The sequence below is a fragment of the Oryctolagus cuniculus genome, chromosome 2 (genome assembly GCF_051225735.1).
Source record: "Oryctolagus cuniculus isolate XC-2025 breed Fujian yellow rabbit chromosome 2, ASM5122573v1, whole genome shotgun sequence".
Taxonomy (NCBI): domain Eukaryota; kingdom Metazoa; phylum Chordata; class Mammalia; order Lagomorpha; family Leporidae; genus Oryctolagus; species Oryctolagus cuniculus.
Genome location: NC_142868.1, coordinates 169506768 through 169524507, shown reverse-complemented (window position 1 = coordinate 169524507; position 17740 = coordinate 169506768). Strand labels below are relative to the sequence as shown.

Below are 17740 nucleotides of genomic sequence, written 5' to 3'. Positions count from 1 at the left end.
GATACCACTTGGGACACCCGCATCAGAGTGCTTGGGATCAGGTCCTGCCTATGCTGTCCATGCTTCAACTTCTCGCTAATAAAGTACATCCTGCAGGCAGCAGATGATGACTCGTGTACTTGGGTCCCTTCCATCCATGCGGGGACCCAGATAGGGTTCCTGCCTCCTGGCGTGGGGCTGGCCCAGCCCTGGCTATTGCAGGCACTTGAGGAGTGAACCAGTGGATGGAAGGTCTCTCTCTGTCCCCTGCTCTGCCTTCCAGATAAATCAAAACCTAAAAAAGGAAATCAAGTCCTTGAAGAGCACAGCTTTCAAGATACCTAAATCCAACGCCTACACGTACCTACACTATCACTCCCCTCCTGGTCATGACGATCCATCCCAGATCCCGTCCCCTCCCTCTTTACCCATAACCCGATAAAAGGAGGTGATTGGTGTCACTGGGGGATTCCATAGACCCACGTGGAATGGATGGAACCACTTGCTGCTTCACAGCTCAGCTAGTTTCCCACGTGCTGTTCCCAATCCAAGCTTCCGCTCTGACCTACACCAGCTTTAAGGTGAGTGATCCTTTATTTCCTAAAACTGTTGCTATAATAGCAAAATTACCTGAGCGGGGGAGGAGAGGACAGTCATTAACTTGATCAACTTCAGAATCACCTGGATAACTTAGGCAAGAATAAAACTTCTACTCAGTAATAGTTTTACCTATGTTATCCAAGTAACTTCAACAACTCTTTTTTCCACAAGTGATAACTGCTGGGTCAGAAAAACATATATATACTAGCAAATAGAACTGATTCTTGAACAAACCAAGCCATCTTGCCTATAGCCCATGTTGTATAGATAAGGAACTGAGTGACAGGGATTCCTCCAGCCCAAGTCTCCTTTCTCATAGTCTCTGCCTGTCCCCCTGGACAGCGTTATCATCTTCATTGGAAAAGCATCACAACCTCACACAGCTCTGAGGCACAACTCAATAGAACGTGCCGCATGCTACCAAGTGAGGTAAGGATGAAGACTCAGAGGTGTTTTCCCTGTGAATTTTCAGTTTATAACCCACACGGTCTCCATTCACACACAATGGCAATGCTCCACCTTCCTCCAAAACATAAACCGAAACAATGGGTTTTACTGACCATGAAACTAGTTTGGAGCAGAAACTAGAGGGAGCAATGGGTGTCACACAGGTGCATAGAACAATGCACGAACCATTGCATTTTATATTTTTTAAAGGTCTCCTAAAGCCCTCTGGAGGATTTATAAACACAGCAATGTTTTTGTTTTGATGCACTGTTGTCTATACACATCAATCTGTTATTGAAATCCTCCTCAAGGCTTTGAAGCAGCTATGTCTGTTAACCATATGGGTCAAAGTCTAAACGAATCAGTGTAGAGTTGGTATAATAGTCTGTTGATTTTTCATGAAAATGTGACATTCAATGAAGTCTCATCCAAGCTAAAGGTTCAGCGAGAGTGGCTCCAAACTAGTGAAGGCTGAATCCCAGCACCACCTAACCTGAGAGCCAGTGTATCACTCCAGTTTAGAAACGTACAGAAATTGTTTCTACTAATGAAAACCCTCAAATCCTCTTTTCCTAAGTGTCCATTGTGCACAAGGCCCCACTGGGCTCTCTCCATTGGCTCCAATTCTCTTGCCCCATGGTCTGGATAACGGGAGCAGCCGGCCACCATAGCAATAGAATAAACCAGACCTGGAATCCCATCTCAAGCTGGTGCGGGCCTGAACACACAGACGACCCCCATCCACCCGTATGGAAGCAGCTATGCTGAAGCCCTGAAGCCCTCTGCAAGTACCAGCCCTTGTTTAAACAGAAGGGTCGCTGGCTGTTCTTTCCTACTGCAGTAAAATGTACGCCACACAAAATGACCACTGCAAGCATTTCAAAGTATACAATTCAGTGACATTAGTACAATTATAAAGTGCGCAACTACCACCGCTCTTTAGTTCCAGAGCAGAAATCCTGTACGGATGAACACATCCCCAACCCCTTCCCACCCCATGTGGCTGCACAACTTTGCGTTCTAACCATTTACCACAGCAACTAAAATAATCTGGATTAGCATAACTCCCTGAAAAGGGCCAATTACTTCAATGCATCAGTGGAGCTTCTTGCATATGAATTTTGAGAGTTAGCATTTGGATCCTAGTCAAATTTAACCTCATCATCTCCTAGGTTTGTTAAACTTGGGCAGATCACAAAATCTGTGTCCTGCCCCTAATTTGCAGCACAGAATTATTGCACCTTGCTCCCACCACATAGTGCTGATCATTCCTGCACCCAGCTTTTCCAATATGTAGTGGAAACCATAAAAGCTACATATTAGATTAGAAATTGAACAATTTTCAGTCCCTCCCTATAAAAGTGTTTTGTCTTGTACCTAGAAAGATGCCTCCTTTGCCATTTTCCCTTAAAATTAACTTTTTAAAGATTTATTTACTCAAAAGATGTAGTTACAGAGGAAGAGACATGGAGAGAGGTCTTTCATCCACTGGTTCATTCCCCAAAAGGCCGCAACAGCTGAGGCTGGACCAGGCCAAAGTCAGAAGCCAGGAGCCTCATCTGGGTCTCCCACGTGGTAGCAGGGGTCCAAACACTTGGGCCATCGTCTGCTACTTTTCCCAGGCTGTTAGCAGGGAGCTGGAGAGAAAGTGGAGCAGCCAGGACATGAACCGACACCTTTGTGGGATGCTGGTGTCATAGGTGGTGGCTTTCTTCACCTGCTATACCATGCTGCCAACCTCATCAACTATTTTTTAAAGAAGCTGATTGTGGCTTTGCAAATGACTGGGTTGTGGAAGCCCCTGAGGGTAAGAAGATTTACATCGAGTACCACCAAAGCCATTTCTCTGCAGATGATTTGTGTGGTTTAAAATCCCTTACATGAATTGTTCTGTAGGACTTGGGCCATCTTCTGCTGCTTTCCCAGGCATATTAGCAGGGAGTTGGATGGGAAGTGGAGCAGCTGGGACTCAGACTGGCACTCCTATAGGATACCAGTGTCACAGGCAGCAGCTTAACCCACTGTGTTTAACACTGGCCCCTAGTCTATTGAATTTTTTTTTTTTTTTTTTGACAGGCAGAGTGGACAGTGAGAGAGACAGAGAGAAAGGTCTTCCTTTGCCGTTGGTTCACCCTCCAGTGGCTGCCGCAGCTGGCGGGCTGCGGCCGGCACACCGCGCCTATCCGAAGGCAGGAGCCAGGTGCTTCTCCTGGTCTCCCATGGGGTGCAGGGCCCGAGCACTTGGGCCATCCTCCACTGCACTCCCTGGCCACAGCAGAGAGCTGGCCTGGAAGAGGGGCAACCGGGACAGAATCCAGCGCCCTGACCGGGACTAGAACCCGGTGTGCCGCCGCAAGGCGGAGGATTAGCCTTTTGAGCCACGGCGCCGGCCCATCTATTGGCTTTTTAAAGCTGTCTGCCTGAACTTAAGTTGGCTGGCACACCATGTACATTTGATAGACATTGGAACAATAAATGAGTTCAATGTCCAAGAAGCCAAATGGTTTCAAGTGACATATCTGAATTTTTTTTTTGTAGAAACCAAAAAGCTTTTTGGTTCAAACTATCATTTCTTTCTTTGCATTTGTTACTTTACATTTATCCTTTGTTACATCATAAAACCCATAACTCTACCTCTCAAGTAAGTAATTTTTTTTTAAAAAAGGTAATTTACAAAATATATTAGGCTTAAGTCAACACTTGAATCTATTTGTTAGGTTTTAAAGGAAAAAAAATCATGCATTAAAATTCTTCAACTTAAAATCCCAAATAACCTTTTTTTAAAAAAAAATTTTATTTTTACTTGAAAGTCAGAGTTACACAGAGAGAGAAGGAGAGGCGAGCGAGCGAGCGAGAGGGAGGGAGGGAGAGAAGGAGACAGGAAGAGAGGGAGAGAGAGAGATCTTCCATCCCCTGATTCATTCCCCAACTGGCCACATCAGCCAGTCACACCGATACAAAGCCAGGAGCCAGAGCTTCCTCCAGGTCTCCCACATGAGTGCAGGGGCCCAAAGATTTGAGCCATCCTCCACTGCTTTCCCAGGCCAGAGAAGAGCTGGATGGGAAGTGGAGCAGCCAGGACACAACCGGCTCCTATATGGGATGCTGGCACTGCAGGCAGCGACTTTGCCTGCTACACCACAGCACCGGCCCCCCAAATAACCTCTTTAGCTTAAACAGTACTCATCATTTATATTTGTCATTGGAAACCACAGGGAAAAATTTCTGAATAAAACAAAGGGATAAGGCCAGCTCTCTGCTGTGGCCCGGGAGTGCAGTGGAGGATGGCCCAAGTGCTTGGGCCCTGCACCCGCATGGGAGACCAGGAGAAGCACCTGGCTCCTGGCTTTGGATCAGCGCAATGCACTGGCCGCGGCGGCCATTGGAGGGTGAACCAACGGCAAAGGAAGACTTTTCTCTCTGTCTCTCTCTGTCCACTCGGCCTGTCAAAAAAAAAAAAAAAACAACAACAACAAACAAAAAACAACAACAACAACAACAACAAAAAAAAAAGGGATAGAAACTGTAAACCTTAATTCTTTGTTTCATCTAATATCAAACTTGTTTTTAAAGCTTAACTAAAAATAACAACAACAGTAGCACAATGAATAAAACAGCTTGTTACTCTTCACATGGATTCTCATTGGACTAAGTCTCTTGAGCCGAATATCTATAGGGAGCTAAGGTTACTGCAGTTCTCTTTCTTAAAAGACCTTTGCCACCTGAGGAACTTTTAAGTAAAGCAAAGCTCCTTTTGTTTTAGATTCTTCATTGTGGAAGAATGTTCTACACTCAAAATGTCTTTATCCAGAAAGAGAAGCATCACTGATAGCTACTAAAGAGCAGTTACCTAGCAACCTCTCTGTCCTGTGGACAGCACTGAAAGAAAACATGTAGCAGAAGTGGCTGCAGTTAGTCATTTTTTTCACTCCTTCTCGGTTTTGTTCAGGAATAAATAACCAAATCACGAAGGTGCTGCAGTCTCGTGTCAGCTTAGTTGCAAACATTTTTTCTTTGATGGGGTAACACTCTCCACAGGAGAATGGAACTTTAAAAACCACTCCCCAAAAAACCTATAAAACTGACAACCCATATTTGTTTTCAGTGTAGGGAAAGGAGAGAACACAACTATTATGTAAGTCACAAATTACCTTTTAAAATTAAGACATTTCAATTCTGCAACAAAAATAGAGAAATATTTATTTCTAGAGGAAAAACAGCTTTGTTTATTGTAAAGTTAGGAAAACTTAGGTATTAAATTGGCAATGAATGAGGAATATACATAGCCCAGTATCATACATTTACAGTTCACACACAAATTACCCTTGACATAACTTACTGGGTTCCATGATAAGGATCTACAATACTTCCAGATTGAATTTAAAATTTTTCTAGATCTTTTTAGGGCTAAAGGGACACTGATCCACTGCCAGCAAAATTCAAAGGGAAATAAATGTTAATGTGTATTTAGTTTCCCTCTAAACTTTCTATGCAACAGCTCTTAAATTATTTTAAACTCTTGCCTCATTTTTAAAAGCATAAGGATTTATTTAGAACCTCTGCGCCTTTATTTAAAGTCTCAAAACCACAAAACTGCTATAACCAATTGCAGAATTTCCAGTTTTCTAGATAAATGACACGTATTTTCCCTTCTTAAAGATGAAAATAAAAGTTATGTCAGACTTGTATTATAAAACAAAAGCTGCAACCTTGGTAACAAGTGTGCTAGTTTCTTTTACTGCATTTAATCCTTAAATCATATTTCCCTATTCATGGGATATATTTTTAAAAAAATTCAGTGGGAGAAATAATGTTTAATAAATGGTACTGAGACAAATAGCTATCTGTTTGGATTAAAAACAAAATTAGATCCTTAAATCTTATACCATATAGAAAAATACATATATTACTCATGGATCCAAGAGTAAAAAATAAAAATGCAAATACCCAAAATCCTACACACAATTTTGGGGGGGGGTTCATGGACTTTCTAAAGCCCATCCATGGACCCTTGATTGTTATACAGAAGAGGAATTGTTAATCATAGTTTCTATTAAAATCTCAATGTCAAATACTAGATGTATTTTCAAGATTAAATCACATGCAATAAATGAAGATGAACACATTAACTCATTGTCATAACTTTATAAAATCTTCAAACTGGAACTAGGAACAGAAGCATATCAATACAAATGGACAATGACTTAAAAAAAATACACCAATTTAAATAAGTTTGAGTGCATACTGTACAAGTGTATCCATATGTCTGTTAGCCTTTCAGAAATATAAAATCAGCTAAATCTGTAGTACTTAACATGTGCAATGTTATTCTCAAACTTGATTAAAATAATAAATACAAGTTATGTTTAATATGAGTAACTGCAACATACTTAAACATCTAAACATATAATAGGTATTCTATAATATTAAAATGCAATACTTTCACCTGCATTAGTCTCATACACAATGGAAAAATACTTGCAGATAATTAGCATTAAGAATGCAAATATATTTTTACTGTGAAAAAAATTATAGTAATACGGTTAGAAATCATAGGTTTGCATAATCTACAGTGAGGCTGTAGATGGTCTACATTATGATATTATATCTTAAAATTAAAACAATTCAATATTTAAGTTTACAACAAACTTACTCAAGGCAAAATATGTTTATTACAGAGCAGGATCTTTAAGCAAGGCAACATTAGATCAACCATTTTAGATCATTTTTAATGAAATGTAGTTTTAAAACTGTAATAAAGTTGAACATAAATTTTAACATGCTCTTCTCTTTTTATAAATGGGATGATGTAGAAAAGCAAAGCTTCAATGTGTATGGATTGGAACCATCTGCAAAAAAATTTAAAAATAAAGTGAAGAGTTAGGCAAATTTTCAAAATCACCTTGAATTAGCAGAATAAATTATTTTATCTTTTTCAAGTATTAGAAGCAGGCATAAAAGTTTAAAGGAGGAAAATTTCTATGTAAGGTAAGCAACGATTATTTATATGTAAATTTTCATTTCATTTTATTTGAAAGGCAGAGAAAGGAGAGAGACTTGTCTTCTGCTAGTTTATTTCCCAAATGCCTACAACAGTTAAGTTGAAGCTGGGAGTCTGGAACTTAATCTGGATCTCCATGTGGGTGTCAGGGGCTCAATAACTTGAGCCATCATTTGCTGCCTTGTAGGGTGCACATCAGCAGGAAGCTGGACTGGAAGCAGAGTAGCTAGGATTTGAACCAGGCACTCCAACAAGAGAGATGTGAGTCCAAAGGGGCATCCTAATCGCTGCACCAAATGCCAGCCGCAGAGAACGCTACTTTTGTTCATATCTACTAGAAGGTAAGCGTCATAAGGCAGGTACTTTGTCCACTCCTCCATTCCTATTGTTCTAAGCATTACCTGGCAAATAAAAGGCCTTCATTATTTTTTAGTGAATTAATCATTAAAGATAAACTGTACCAGGATTAAACATTGGTCCAGCAGCAAAGCTCACTTTGTGGAAAAAACTGTCAATGGTAACTGTATAAAAGCAAAATCAAGTACAGTCTAAGAAGTGGGACAAAACTGGGATGCACATGAAGATATCTAGGATCCCAGTAGGGTCCAGGAGATTCAGTATTAAACCTCTGATCATCAACAGGGCATGAAGTCCTGAAACAACTAAAAATTTGGGATACAATTCCCAAATATTTCCATTTTATAAATTTTTCTTTCCTTTAATTTTTCAGACCAAGCAGAAATAACTCTTCATCAACTGCTTCATATCTGATACGCATCACATATCAGAGTGCCTAGGTCAAGTGCCTAGGTCAAGCTGCACTCTTGGTTCTAGCTTACCGATAACATATACTCTAGGTCACAGCAGGTGACAGGTCCAGTACTTGGTCCCTACCACCCATGTGGGAGACATGGGCTGAGTTATGGGCTCCTGCCTTCAGTATGACACAACCTTAGGTGTTGCAGGCATTTGGGGAGTGAACCAGAAGATGGAAGATCTCTCTCTTGCTCTCAAAATATAAAATTTAATTTTTTTAATTAGGAAAAAAAAAGCTATAGCTCTTTAAGGTAACAAAATAATAAGAAAAATCCTGTAGTGGAAAAAGCATATACTATAGTAACTATTTGTAAGACACTTTATTGATTGATTGATTGGACAGGCAGAGTGGACAGTGAGAGAGAGACAGAGAGGGAAAGGTCTTCTTTTTTCCGTTCATTCACCCCACAATGGCCTCTGCGGCCAGCGCACTGCGCTGATCTGAAGCCAGGAGCCAGGTGCTTCTCCTGGTCTCCCATGCAGGTGCAGGGCCCAAGCACTTGGGCCATCCTCCACTGCCTTCCCCAGCCACAGCAGAGCTGGACAGGAAGAGGAGTAACCGGGACAAAATCCGGTGCCCCAACCGGGACTAGAACCCGGGGTGCTGGTGCCGCAGGTGGAGGATTAGCCTATTGAGCCGCGGCGCCTGCCATAAGACACTTTAGAGGATAAAAAAATATTTGTCCCTGTCTCCAAGGAGTTTTTAATCAACTTAGTACCTTGGATATTATCTCATATACTCTGAACCTTTTAAAACTTTCTATCAAAAATAAATCATGGGGGCTGGCACTGTGGCGCAGCCGGTTAAGCCATTGCCTGCAGCGCCAACGTCCTGTATGGACACAGGTTCCAGTTTGGCTGCTCCACTTCCAATCCAACTCTGCTCACTGGGAAAAGCAGTGGAAGATGGCCCAAGTGCTTGGGCTCCTGCACCCATGTGGGAAACCCAGATGAAGCTCCTGGCACCTGGCTTGGGTCTGGCCCAGCCATGGCCACTGCAGCCATTTGGGGAGTGAATCAGTGGGTGGAAGCATCTCTCTCTTCCTTTAACTCTCTCTCTATAACTGTGATTTACAGCTAACTAAATAAATCTTCATAAATAAATAAATTTTACTTTTATGAATAAAAATAAGGTGGTATTTCTCTTATTTTTAACTTCTTAAGGAAATTTTTACATAAAAAATACATATTAGTTTAATACATTCCCACATACCTATCACCCAGCTTCAGTATTATCAACATTTGGTATCACTATTTCCTCTGCCTACCTTCCAAGTACATTTTTCGGGGCTAGAATTCTTTAAAACAAATTCCAGATAAGTTTTTCACTCATAAATCCTTCAGAGTGTATTTTTTTTCTTAACCACCATTCACCATCATACAAAATAAAATAATTAGTAACTGTCTTCTATTATTTAAATAAATGAGGTTTGAGGGCAGTTGTTTGGCCCAGTGGGTGATAAGCATTACCATGCCTACATCCCAAATCTGAGTCCTGGGTTTGATCCCCTGTCTACAGTCTTTTTTCTTTTAAGGCTTTATTTATTTGGGGCTAGCACTGTGGTGCAGCAGGTTAAGCCACTATCTACAGTGCTGACATCCTGTATGGGTACCAGTTCGAGTCCCAGCTGCTCTGCTTCTGATCCAGCTCTCTGCTAATCACCTGGCAAGGTGGTGGAGGATGGCCCAAGTTCTTGGGCCCTTGCGCCCACATGGGAGACCTGGAAGAAGCTCCTGGCTCCTGGCTTCAGACAGGCCCAGCTCCAACCCTTGCAGCCTTTTGGGGAGTATACCAGAAGATGGAAGATCTCTCTCTAACTCTGACTTTCAAATACACACATAAATATTAAAAGCAATAAAAAGGATTTATTTATTTGAAAGGCAAAGTGACAAGGGAGAGAGGTGAGGGAGAGGTACAAGAGGGTGGGGGTGAAGGAGGAGATCTTCTATCCTCTGGTTCACTCCCCAAATGACTAAATCAACCAAGTCTGGGCCAGGTCAAAGCCAGGAACCTACCCTCTGGTATTAGATACAAGTATCCTAAGCAGAAGCTTATAACACATGGTACCACCATGCCCACCAGCAGTCTCTAGTTTTTTTTTTTTTTTTTAAGATTTATTTATTTATTCGAAAGTCAGAGTTAAACAGAGAAAGAAGGAGAGGGGGAGAGGGGGAGAGGAAGGCAGGCAGAGAGAGGGAGGCAGAGAGAGAGAGGGAGAGAGAGGGAGAGAGGTCTTTCATCTACTGGTTCACTCTCCAGTTGGCCACAACAGCCAGAGCTGCACTGATCTGAAGCTAGGAGCCAGGAGCTTCTTTCAGGTCTCCCATGCAGGGGCAGGGGCCCAAGGACTTGGGCCATCCTCTACTGCTTTCCCAGGCCATGGTTGAGAGCTGGATCAGAAGTGGACTCAAACTGGCGCCCATATGGGATGCTGGCACTGCAGGCAGGCACTTTACCCACTACATCACAGCACCGGCCCCAGTCCCTAGTTCTTGATTCCAGCTAATGTGGACTCTGCTAGGCAGTGGTGATGGCTGAAGTAACTGAGTCCTTGCCACTCAGGAGAACTGGACTGAGTCCCTGGCTCCCAGTGTTGGCCCTAGGCAAGCCACAGACTCCTATCTATGCATCTATTTTAGGAAGGAACCAGTAGATTGTTGAGTGTTTGTTTTCTCTGTCCCTCCTAAATGACAAGTTAATTTATTTCATTTTTATTATTTTTTTTTTGACAGGCAGAGTTAGTGAGAGAGAGAAAGAGACAGAAAGGTCTTCCTTTCCGTTGGTTCACCCCCCAAATGGCTGCCACGGCCAGCGTGCTGCACCGATCCAAAGCCAGGAGCCAGGTGCTTCTCCTGGTTTCCCATGTGGGTGCAGGGACCCAAGCACTTGGGCCATCCTCCACTGCACTCCCGGGCCACAGCAGGGAGCTGGACTGGAAGAGGAGCAACCAGGACAGAATCTGGCACCCCAACCGGGACTAGAATCTGGGGTACCGGCGCCACAGGCAGAGGATTAGCCTAGTGAGCAGCAGCACCAACTGACAAGTTAATTTAAAAATGAGGTTTATTTTCCTTTAGATATAGGATTAAGGTAAATTAAACAGCACAAAGTTTCTAAAGCTGAACTTGAGTGTTCTTTGCACAATAAAAAGAGACCACTTATCAAGGCCACACTGTAGCAGGTAAAGCTGTCACCTGCAGTGCCAGCATCCCATATGGGTGCAAGTTTGAGTCCGGGCTGCTCCACTTCCTATCCAGTTCTCTGCTATGGTCTGGAAAAGCAGTACAAGATGGCCCAAGTCCTTGGGCCCCTGCACCCACGTGGGAGACCCAGAAGAAGCTCCCAGCTCCTGGCTTCAGATTGGTGCAGCTCCAGCCATTGCAGCCAATTGAGGAATGAACCAGCAGATGGAAGACTTCTCCCTCCCTCTCTCTCTGTCTCTCTCTCTTTCTCTCTTTGTGTAACTGACTTTCAAATAAATCTTAAAGAAAAGACCAGTTACCATTATAGAGACAATAAACAAAGATGAGAATTTCACTTGTTACCAATTAAAACAATGGAATACCATTTTTTCATCAAACTGGAAAAAAACTGAAGTATTGGGCAATGTGCATTTTTTTAAAGATATATTTTACTTTCTTTCTTTATTTTGACAGGTAGAGTTATAGACAGTGAGAGAGACAGAGAGAAAGGTCTTCCTTCTGTTGGTTCACCCCCCAAATGGCCGCTACAGCCGGTGCGCTGCACCGATCCAAACCCAGGAGCCAGGTGTTTCTTCCTGGTCTCCCATGCCGGTGCAGGGGCCCAAGCACTTGGGCCATCCTCCACAGCCTTCCCAAGCCACAGTGGGAGCTGGACTGGAAGAGGGGCAACCAGGACTAGAACCAGCGCCCATATGAAATGCCAGTGCAACAGGCGGAGGATTAACAAGTGAGCCACGGCACCGGCCCCTTAAGTTGCTTAATTTTATAGTGACTTCCTACACAGCAATTCATAAACCAACAGAAATTATGTGGGTTATAGAATTACACATCTGGGCCGGCGCCATGGTTCAATAGGCTAATCCTCCGCCTTGCGGCGCCGGCACACTGGGTTCTAGTCCCGGTCGGGGTGCCGGATTCTGTCCCGGTTGCCCCTCTTCCAGGCCAGCTCTCTGCTGTGGCCCGGGAGTGCAGTGGAGGATGGCCCAAGTGCTTGGGCCCTGCACCCCATGGGAGACCAGGAGAAGCACCTGGCTCCTGCCTTCAGATCAGCGCGATGCGCCGGCCGCAGCTTGCCAGCCGTGGTGGCCATTGGAGGGTGAACCAACGGCAAAAAGGAAGACCTTTCTCTCTGTCTCTCTCTCTCACTGTCCACTCTGCCTGTCAAAAAAAAAAAAAAAAAAAAAAAAAAAAAAGAATTACACATCTTTTTTTCTCCTTTGTCCTGCTCAGGATTAAAAACAAACACTAATAAGCCATTATTTTAAAATTATTGTCAGTATTTAAGATAATTCCCATTGAATAATTATGAGACAAACAAAGCATTTTACTTACTTGGGACTCTGATCTGGTAGTGATTAAGTGCTGTAAGAGCTTCTACTGCATCAGTTTTACATTCCCATTCTAACAGACCAGAAAGTGTTTTGGCAGAAGCTAAAACAAATAAAAAAATACAAACCCAGCTGTTACTTGCTTGTCATCAATGTAACCAGAAAACTTTAAAGGGAAAGAAGGAAGGTTAACTTACGTTTTGCATCAAACACTTTATATTTGATAAATGTAAGAACTTCATGGTCATTACACAACTGCCAAAAAAGGTAAAACTTCATTAAAAATATGGCCAAAATGATATTCCTACTGTCCTATTTACAGCAACATTTAAGTTTTTGCAGCAGCAAGAATGAAGTGAGTTTTCATATTATTATCAAACTATATGAGAAAAAAATTTTTAAAACTAAAAATCTGAAACTATGTAAGTAACTGCACTGCGCAGAGTTTACTAGGATCGATCTACTACCAAAGGTAGGGAACAGAGTTCCAGAGAATTAATTCTTTTCTGAAGCATTTGTACAGTTAGGGGAGGAAAAAGGCAAGGGCACTTAACATTGTTATGAGTAATACTGAAAGTCCTGGTAAAATAACTATCTTAACCACCAGGCTAAATGCCTGCCCCTAGGTAAAATAACTTTCTCAATGTAGAAGTAAGGGTATCTCATTCTAATTTCAACTTTTAAAAGGATTAAGCACAAACCATTGAAGAGCATAATGGTCAGAAAGTATAATGGTCAGAATAAATAAACAATAAATAACCAAAGAACGGAATACTAATAGTATCAAAAGCAGATGTTAGATCACAAAGACTTTAAATGGGGCTAAAATACTCATTGTATTTTAGTGTCTTACCTTTGTGAAGGTCTCTTCTGTGACACACAATGGAACATTATAATAGTGCAGCACACATGAGGGTGGCTGGATTATATTCTTAGATGCTTGGCCAGCACTTGTAAAGCGATTATTTTTGCTCATTGCAAAATCTTTGTAGCTACTTGTACCATCCTCCAGCTCAAATATTTGACTTGGAACAACTGAATGTTGTTTAGATACACTGAAGATTTGGGGGAAAAAAAAAAAACAGAACATACATTAAATAAAAAGCAGCAGAGGTAGTTAATCTCAAATGCTAACATATTTTGCTTGCATGAATCTTAACAAAAGAAGGCAAGAATAATTATTTAAGCAGAGGTAGTATAGTTGGCAGGACCACAGTTACCAAACTGAGGATGTTCAAGTCACTTACGTGAAGTGTCATTGTATCTGCATATAAACAACATACATCCTCCCATATACTAAATCATCTCTAGATTACTGATCCTTTTAATATATTCTCATAATAGAAAACCTGAACATAAAAACTTGCCCATCTTAAAATGATGTTTTATGATCACAAAACTAAAAACTAGATCTGGATAATCAAAATTTGAATTACATACCCCTAAAAATCACAGTACTACAGCTGATAGTTTTAGATGGGTCCTTAGTTACATTAAAACATTCTAAAGTAGAGGGGCTGGTGTTGTGGCATAGTAGGTAAAGCCACCGCCTGCAGCACCAGCATCCCAGTTACTCCACTTCCAATCTAGCTCCCTGCTAATGCGCCTGGGAAAGCAGCAGAAGATGGCCCAAGTATTAGGGCCTTTGCACCCACATGGGAGATCTGCAAGTAGCACCTGACTCTTGGCTTCGATCTGGCCCAGCCCTAGCCATTGTGGCCATTTAGGGAATGAATCTGCAGATGGAAAATCTCAATCTCTCTCTCTCTCCCTGTAACTCTGCCTTTCAAATAAATAAAACATTTAAAATAAAAAATAAAATACTCTAAAGTTGAAATGCCTAATAAAAAGGACAAAGATTTTATAATATTTTCAAATATTATCACTCAAATAATTACCAAACATTAAGCCTCTTTCCAAATAATTTGACATTATTAAGATGAGTGACAGCTCTTTCCACAGCATACTCATCACCCATTTCTACCAGTGCTGTACCAGGAATGGTCTTCATAAATTTTACCTGTAAATACAAAATCCCAAAAAGGTTACCATTTAATTACTTTTAAAATAACAGAATTTTAAAAAGATAGTATAATTTATTCAGCAGCACAAGACACCCTTAATTCTTACCAGAACTCAAGAAATGTAAAAAAGAAGCATATCATTCTATTGTATACTATACTCAAGAGGAACACAGGCTTATTCTGGCTCTTTTAATAACTGTATGATTTTGAACATTTAGTTAACTTCTCTGAGCCACAGACTGTTCCTGTAAAATGGAGATAATGATAATATCTGGCAGAAGTCATCAGTGCTTACTCACTCAACAAATGTTAACTTTCTAATTTGTTTTGATAAGCACAAATTTAATGGTAAACGTGGGGATTTAATGGTAAACCTAATTGACATTATCTTTCCGAATCTTATATTCTAGTAGAAAGGTAAGAAATCCAAAAGTAAACAAATAATAGTTACAAACTACATAGGGTTCTGTTAAGGCAATATATAATATGTTATACAAAAAATAATAGGGGTAGGCACTTGGTATAGATGTTAAGATGTCCCCATGTCATACTGTCTGGGTTCCAGCCTCAGCTCCATACTCTATTCCAGCCACTGCTGATGCACACTCATGGAGGCAATAGGCGATGACTTAAATAGTTGGGATCTAGCCAATCAGAAGAAACTTGGATTGAATTCAGTGTCCTGGTATTTGGGGAGTGAAACAGCAGATGGCATTTTTCTCTTTCAACTAAAAATTTTAAAAAATAAAAGTAGGAATTTAGCCTTGTTCTTAAGACATCTGTGTTCCAAACTGGAATGCCTGGGCTGGACTCCCAGCTCAAGTTACTGATTCCAGCTTCCTGTTAATGCAGATCCTGAGAGGCAGCAGTGATGGCTCAAGTGATTGGATTCAAGCTACCATGTGGGAGACCTGGCTCATGCCCTGCCCAGTCACAGCTGTGGATATCTAAAGAGTGGACCAGCCTAGGGGAACTCTGTCTTTTACCTCTCAAATCAAACACTTTTTTAATTTTTAAAAAGTACAAAATTGTCTTAAGATGGCATGGCCAGCCGACGCCACGGCTCACTAGGCTAATCCTCCCCACCTTGCAGCGCCGGCACACTGCGTTCTAGTCCCGGTCGGGGCGCCGGATTCTGTCCCGGTTGCCCCTCTTCCAGGCCAGCTCTCTGCTGTGGCCAGGGAGTGCAGTGGAGGATGGCCCAAGTCCTTGGGCCCTGCACCCCATGGGAGACCAGGAGAAGTACCTGGCTCCTGCCATCGGATCAGCGCAGTGCGCCGGCCACAGCGCGCCAGCCGTGGCGGCCATTGGAGGGTGAACCAATGGCAAAGGAAGACCTTTCTCTCTGTCTCTCTCTCTCTGTCTACTCTGCCTGTCAAAAAAAAAAAAAAAAAAAAAAATGGCATGGCCAGTAGGGAGATTTGTGCAACACAGGAACAGTTTAAAAACTAAGCAATACTTCATGAGTTTTCACCAGCTCTTGAGCAAAGGCCACACTTACTTCTCACACTATTCCAACTTGTAAGGATTAGATGGGATAATGTACATAAATCATTCAGCACAGTGCCCAGCCCTTGACAAGTCCCTACATAATTATTAAACACCACTAATGTACATGACATCATGAACGTACTTCCTTCTGACTGGTCAATCTCAAAGGAATACTGTCTCCCTCTCCTTTTCCCTCTTCCTCGCCCTCCCCATCTCTCTCTCTCTGTAGCTCTGTCTTTCAAATGAATAAATACACCTTTAAAAATAAATAAAAATGTTTAAAAATTTTTGAGGAGATATAGCACGAGAGACCAGAATCAAAGAGCACATAGAAAACAGTTTCATGGAAAACAGTGATTTGGTTTTCTTATCATTTGAAACAACCAATAACAGAAAAGAAAGATCCACTAAGCACATTGATTACACTGCTTGACTGTCTACATATGTGAAAAAGCACAAATAACAAAGGTAGCACTGTGTCATGAAAGTCACAATATTCACTAAAGCCCATTTAATCACCAAAAATGCAGTTCCTCGACTTTAAACACCAGTGCCTAAGAAAAATGTCTGTGTGAAAAACTTCTTTTCCTAAGCAGAAATAACTTATATGTTATCCCCTAGACCAAATGTAGATTTTTTTTTTTTTTTTTTTTTTTTTTTGACAGGCAGAGTGGACAGTGAGAGAGGTCTTCCTTTGCCATTGGTTCACTCCCCAAATAGCCGCCGCAGCAAGCACTGTGCCGATCTGAAGCCAGGAGCTTCCTCCTGGTCTTCCATGCGGGTGCAGGGCCCAAGGACTTGGGCCATCCTCCATTGCACTCCCGGGCCATAGCAGAGAGCTGGCCTGGAAGAGGGGCAACCGGGACAGAATCTGGGCCCTGACCGGGACTAGAACCCAGTGTGCCAGCGTCGCAAGGTGGAGGATTAGCCTAGTGAGCTGCAGTGCCGGCCCAAATGTGGAATTTTTTTTAGTATGATCAAATAATTGAGGAAATTCTCGTTTCAAAATTTGGAAGAACTACTCCCTCAGATCAAGATTTTAGAATTCATATATAACTAAGATTATCAACTCTCCAAGCCACACTAGCCTCCCACAATTCACATGTCTGTACTTTCTTATCCTTGTAAAAGAACACTAAAATCTCTTAAAACAAGAGAAAATAACATTACTACAGTACTGAGATTCAAATTAGCAAGTATATCAAACAATTGGTAATTCCAGATTACCACTCATTTGCCTAGTTCATTATTCTTCAAAAACAGTTTAGCATCTGCTTGCTGTCTGGCACTATATTCTAAGTTTCTATGAAACACCAATGAACAAAACTGTCACACAATTTGGGGAAGCCAGAGTTAGCTGGTGAAAATAAAGTTACAATTTTTAAAGGCCTTCAAAATAGGTAGATTTGAAATGTTTTACTACCTTCTGAGTCAAAAATTTTAAGAGAAGTGGGTATTCAGCCTAGTGGTTAAGACACCAATTAACAGTCGCATGTCCCACATCAGAGTGCCTTGGTTCAGTTCCTTGATCAGCTACTGATTCCAGCTTCCTGCCCATGCAGAACCTGAGAGGCTCAAGTAAATGGGTTCCTGCCACTCAGGAAGACCTCAACTGAATCCCTGGCTTTTGCTTGGCCTAGTCCCTGCCACTGTCAGCACTTTTTCGAAGAAAACTTGTGAGTGGGAGCTTTGATTCTCTGCGTCTCAAATAGCTATTTAAAAAACGAAAAAAAAAAAAATGGTGGTTGGCATGGTGGTAGGTTAAATTGCCATCTGCATCACCAGCATCCCACATGAGTGCAGGTTCAAGTCCCTGCTGCCTCACTTCGGATCCAGCTCCCTGCTAATGT

At 41.8% G+C, this 17740-nt stretch overlaps 1 protein-coding gene across 2 annotated transcripts in view; it reads right to left on the bottom strand.

Annotated features, from left to right (window-relative positions):
* Positions 1-5224: 5224 nt before the first annotated feature.
* The window catches only part of HNRNPLL (heterogeneous nuclear ribonucleoprotein L like), a 44965-nt gene continuing 32449 nt past the window's right edge, over positions 5225-17740 (bottom strand). For both annotated transcript variants that reach the window (XR_016229467.1, XM_008254516.5), the window contains 5 exons: positions 14274-14395; positions 13229-13430; positions 12573-12630; positions 12380-12478; positions 5225-6875 (listed from right to left, as the gene is read on the bottom strand). Coding sequence is in view for 1 of the 2 variants with exons in the window: in XM_008254516.5 (XP_008252738.4) it covers positions 6820-6875; positions 12380-12478; positions 12573-12630; positions 13229-13430; positions 14274-14395 (537 nt within the window). In the remaining variant the exon portion in view is untranslated. The remainder of the gene's footprint in view (positions 6876-12379; positions 12479-12572; positions 12631-13228; positions 13431-14273; positions 14396-17740) is intronic.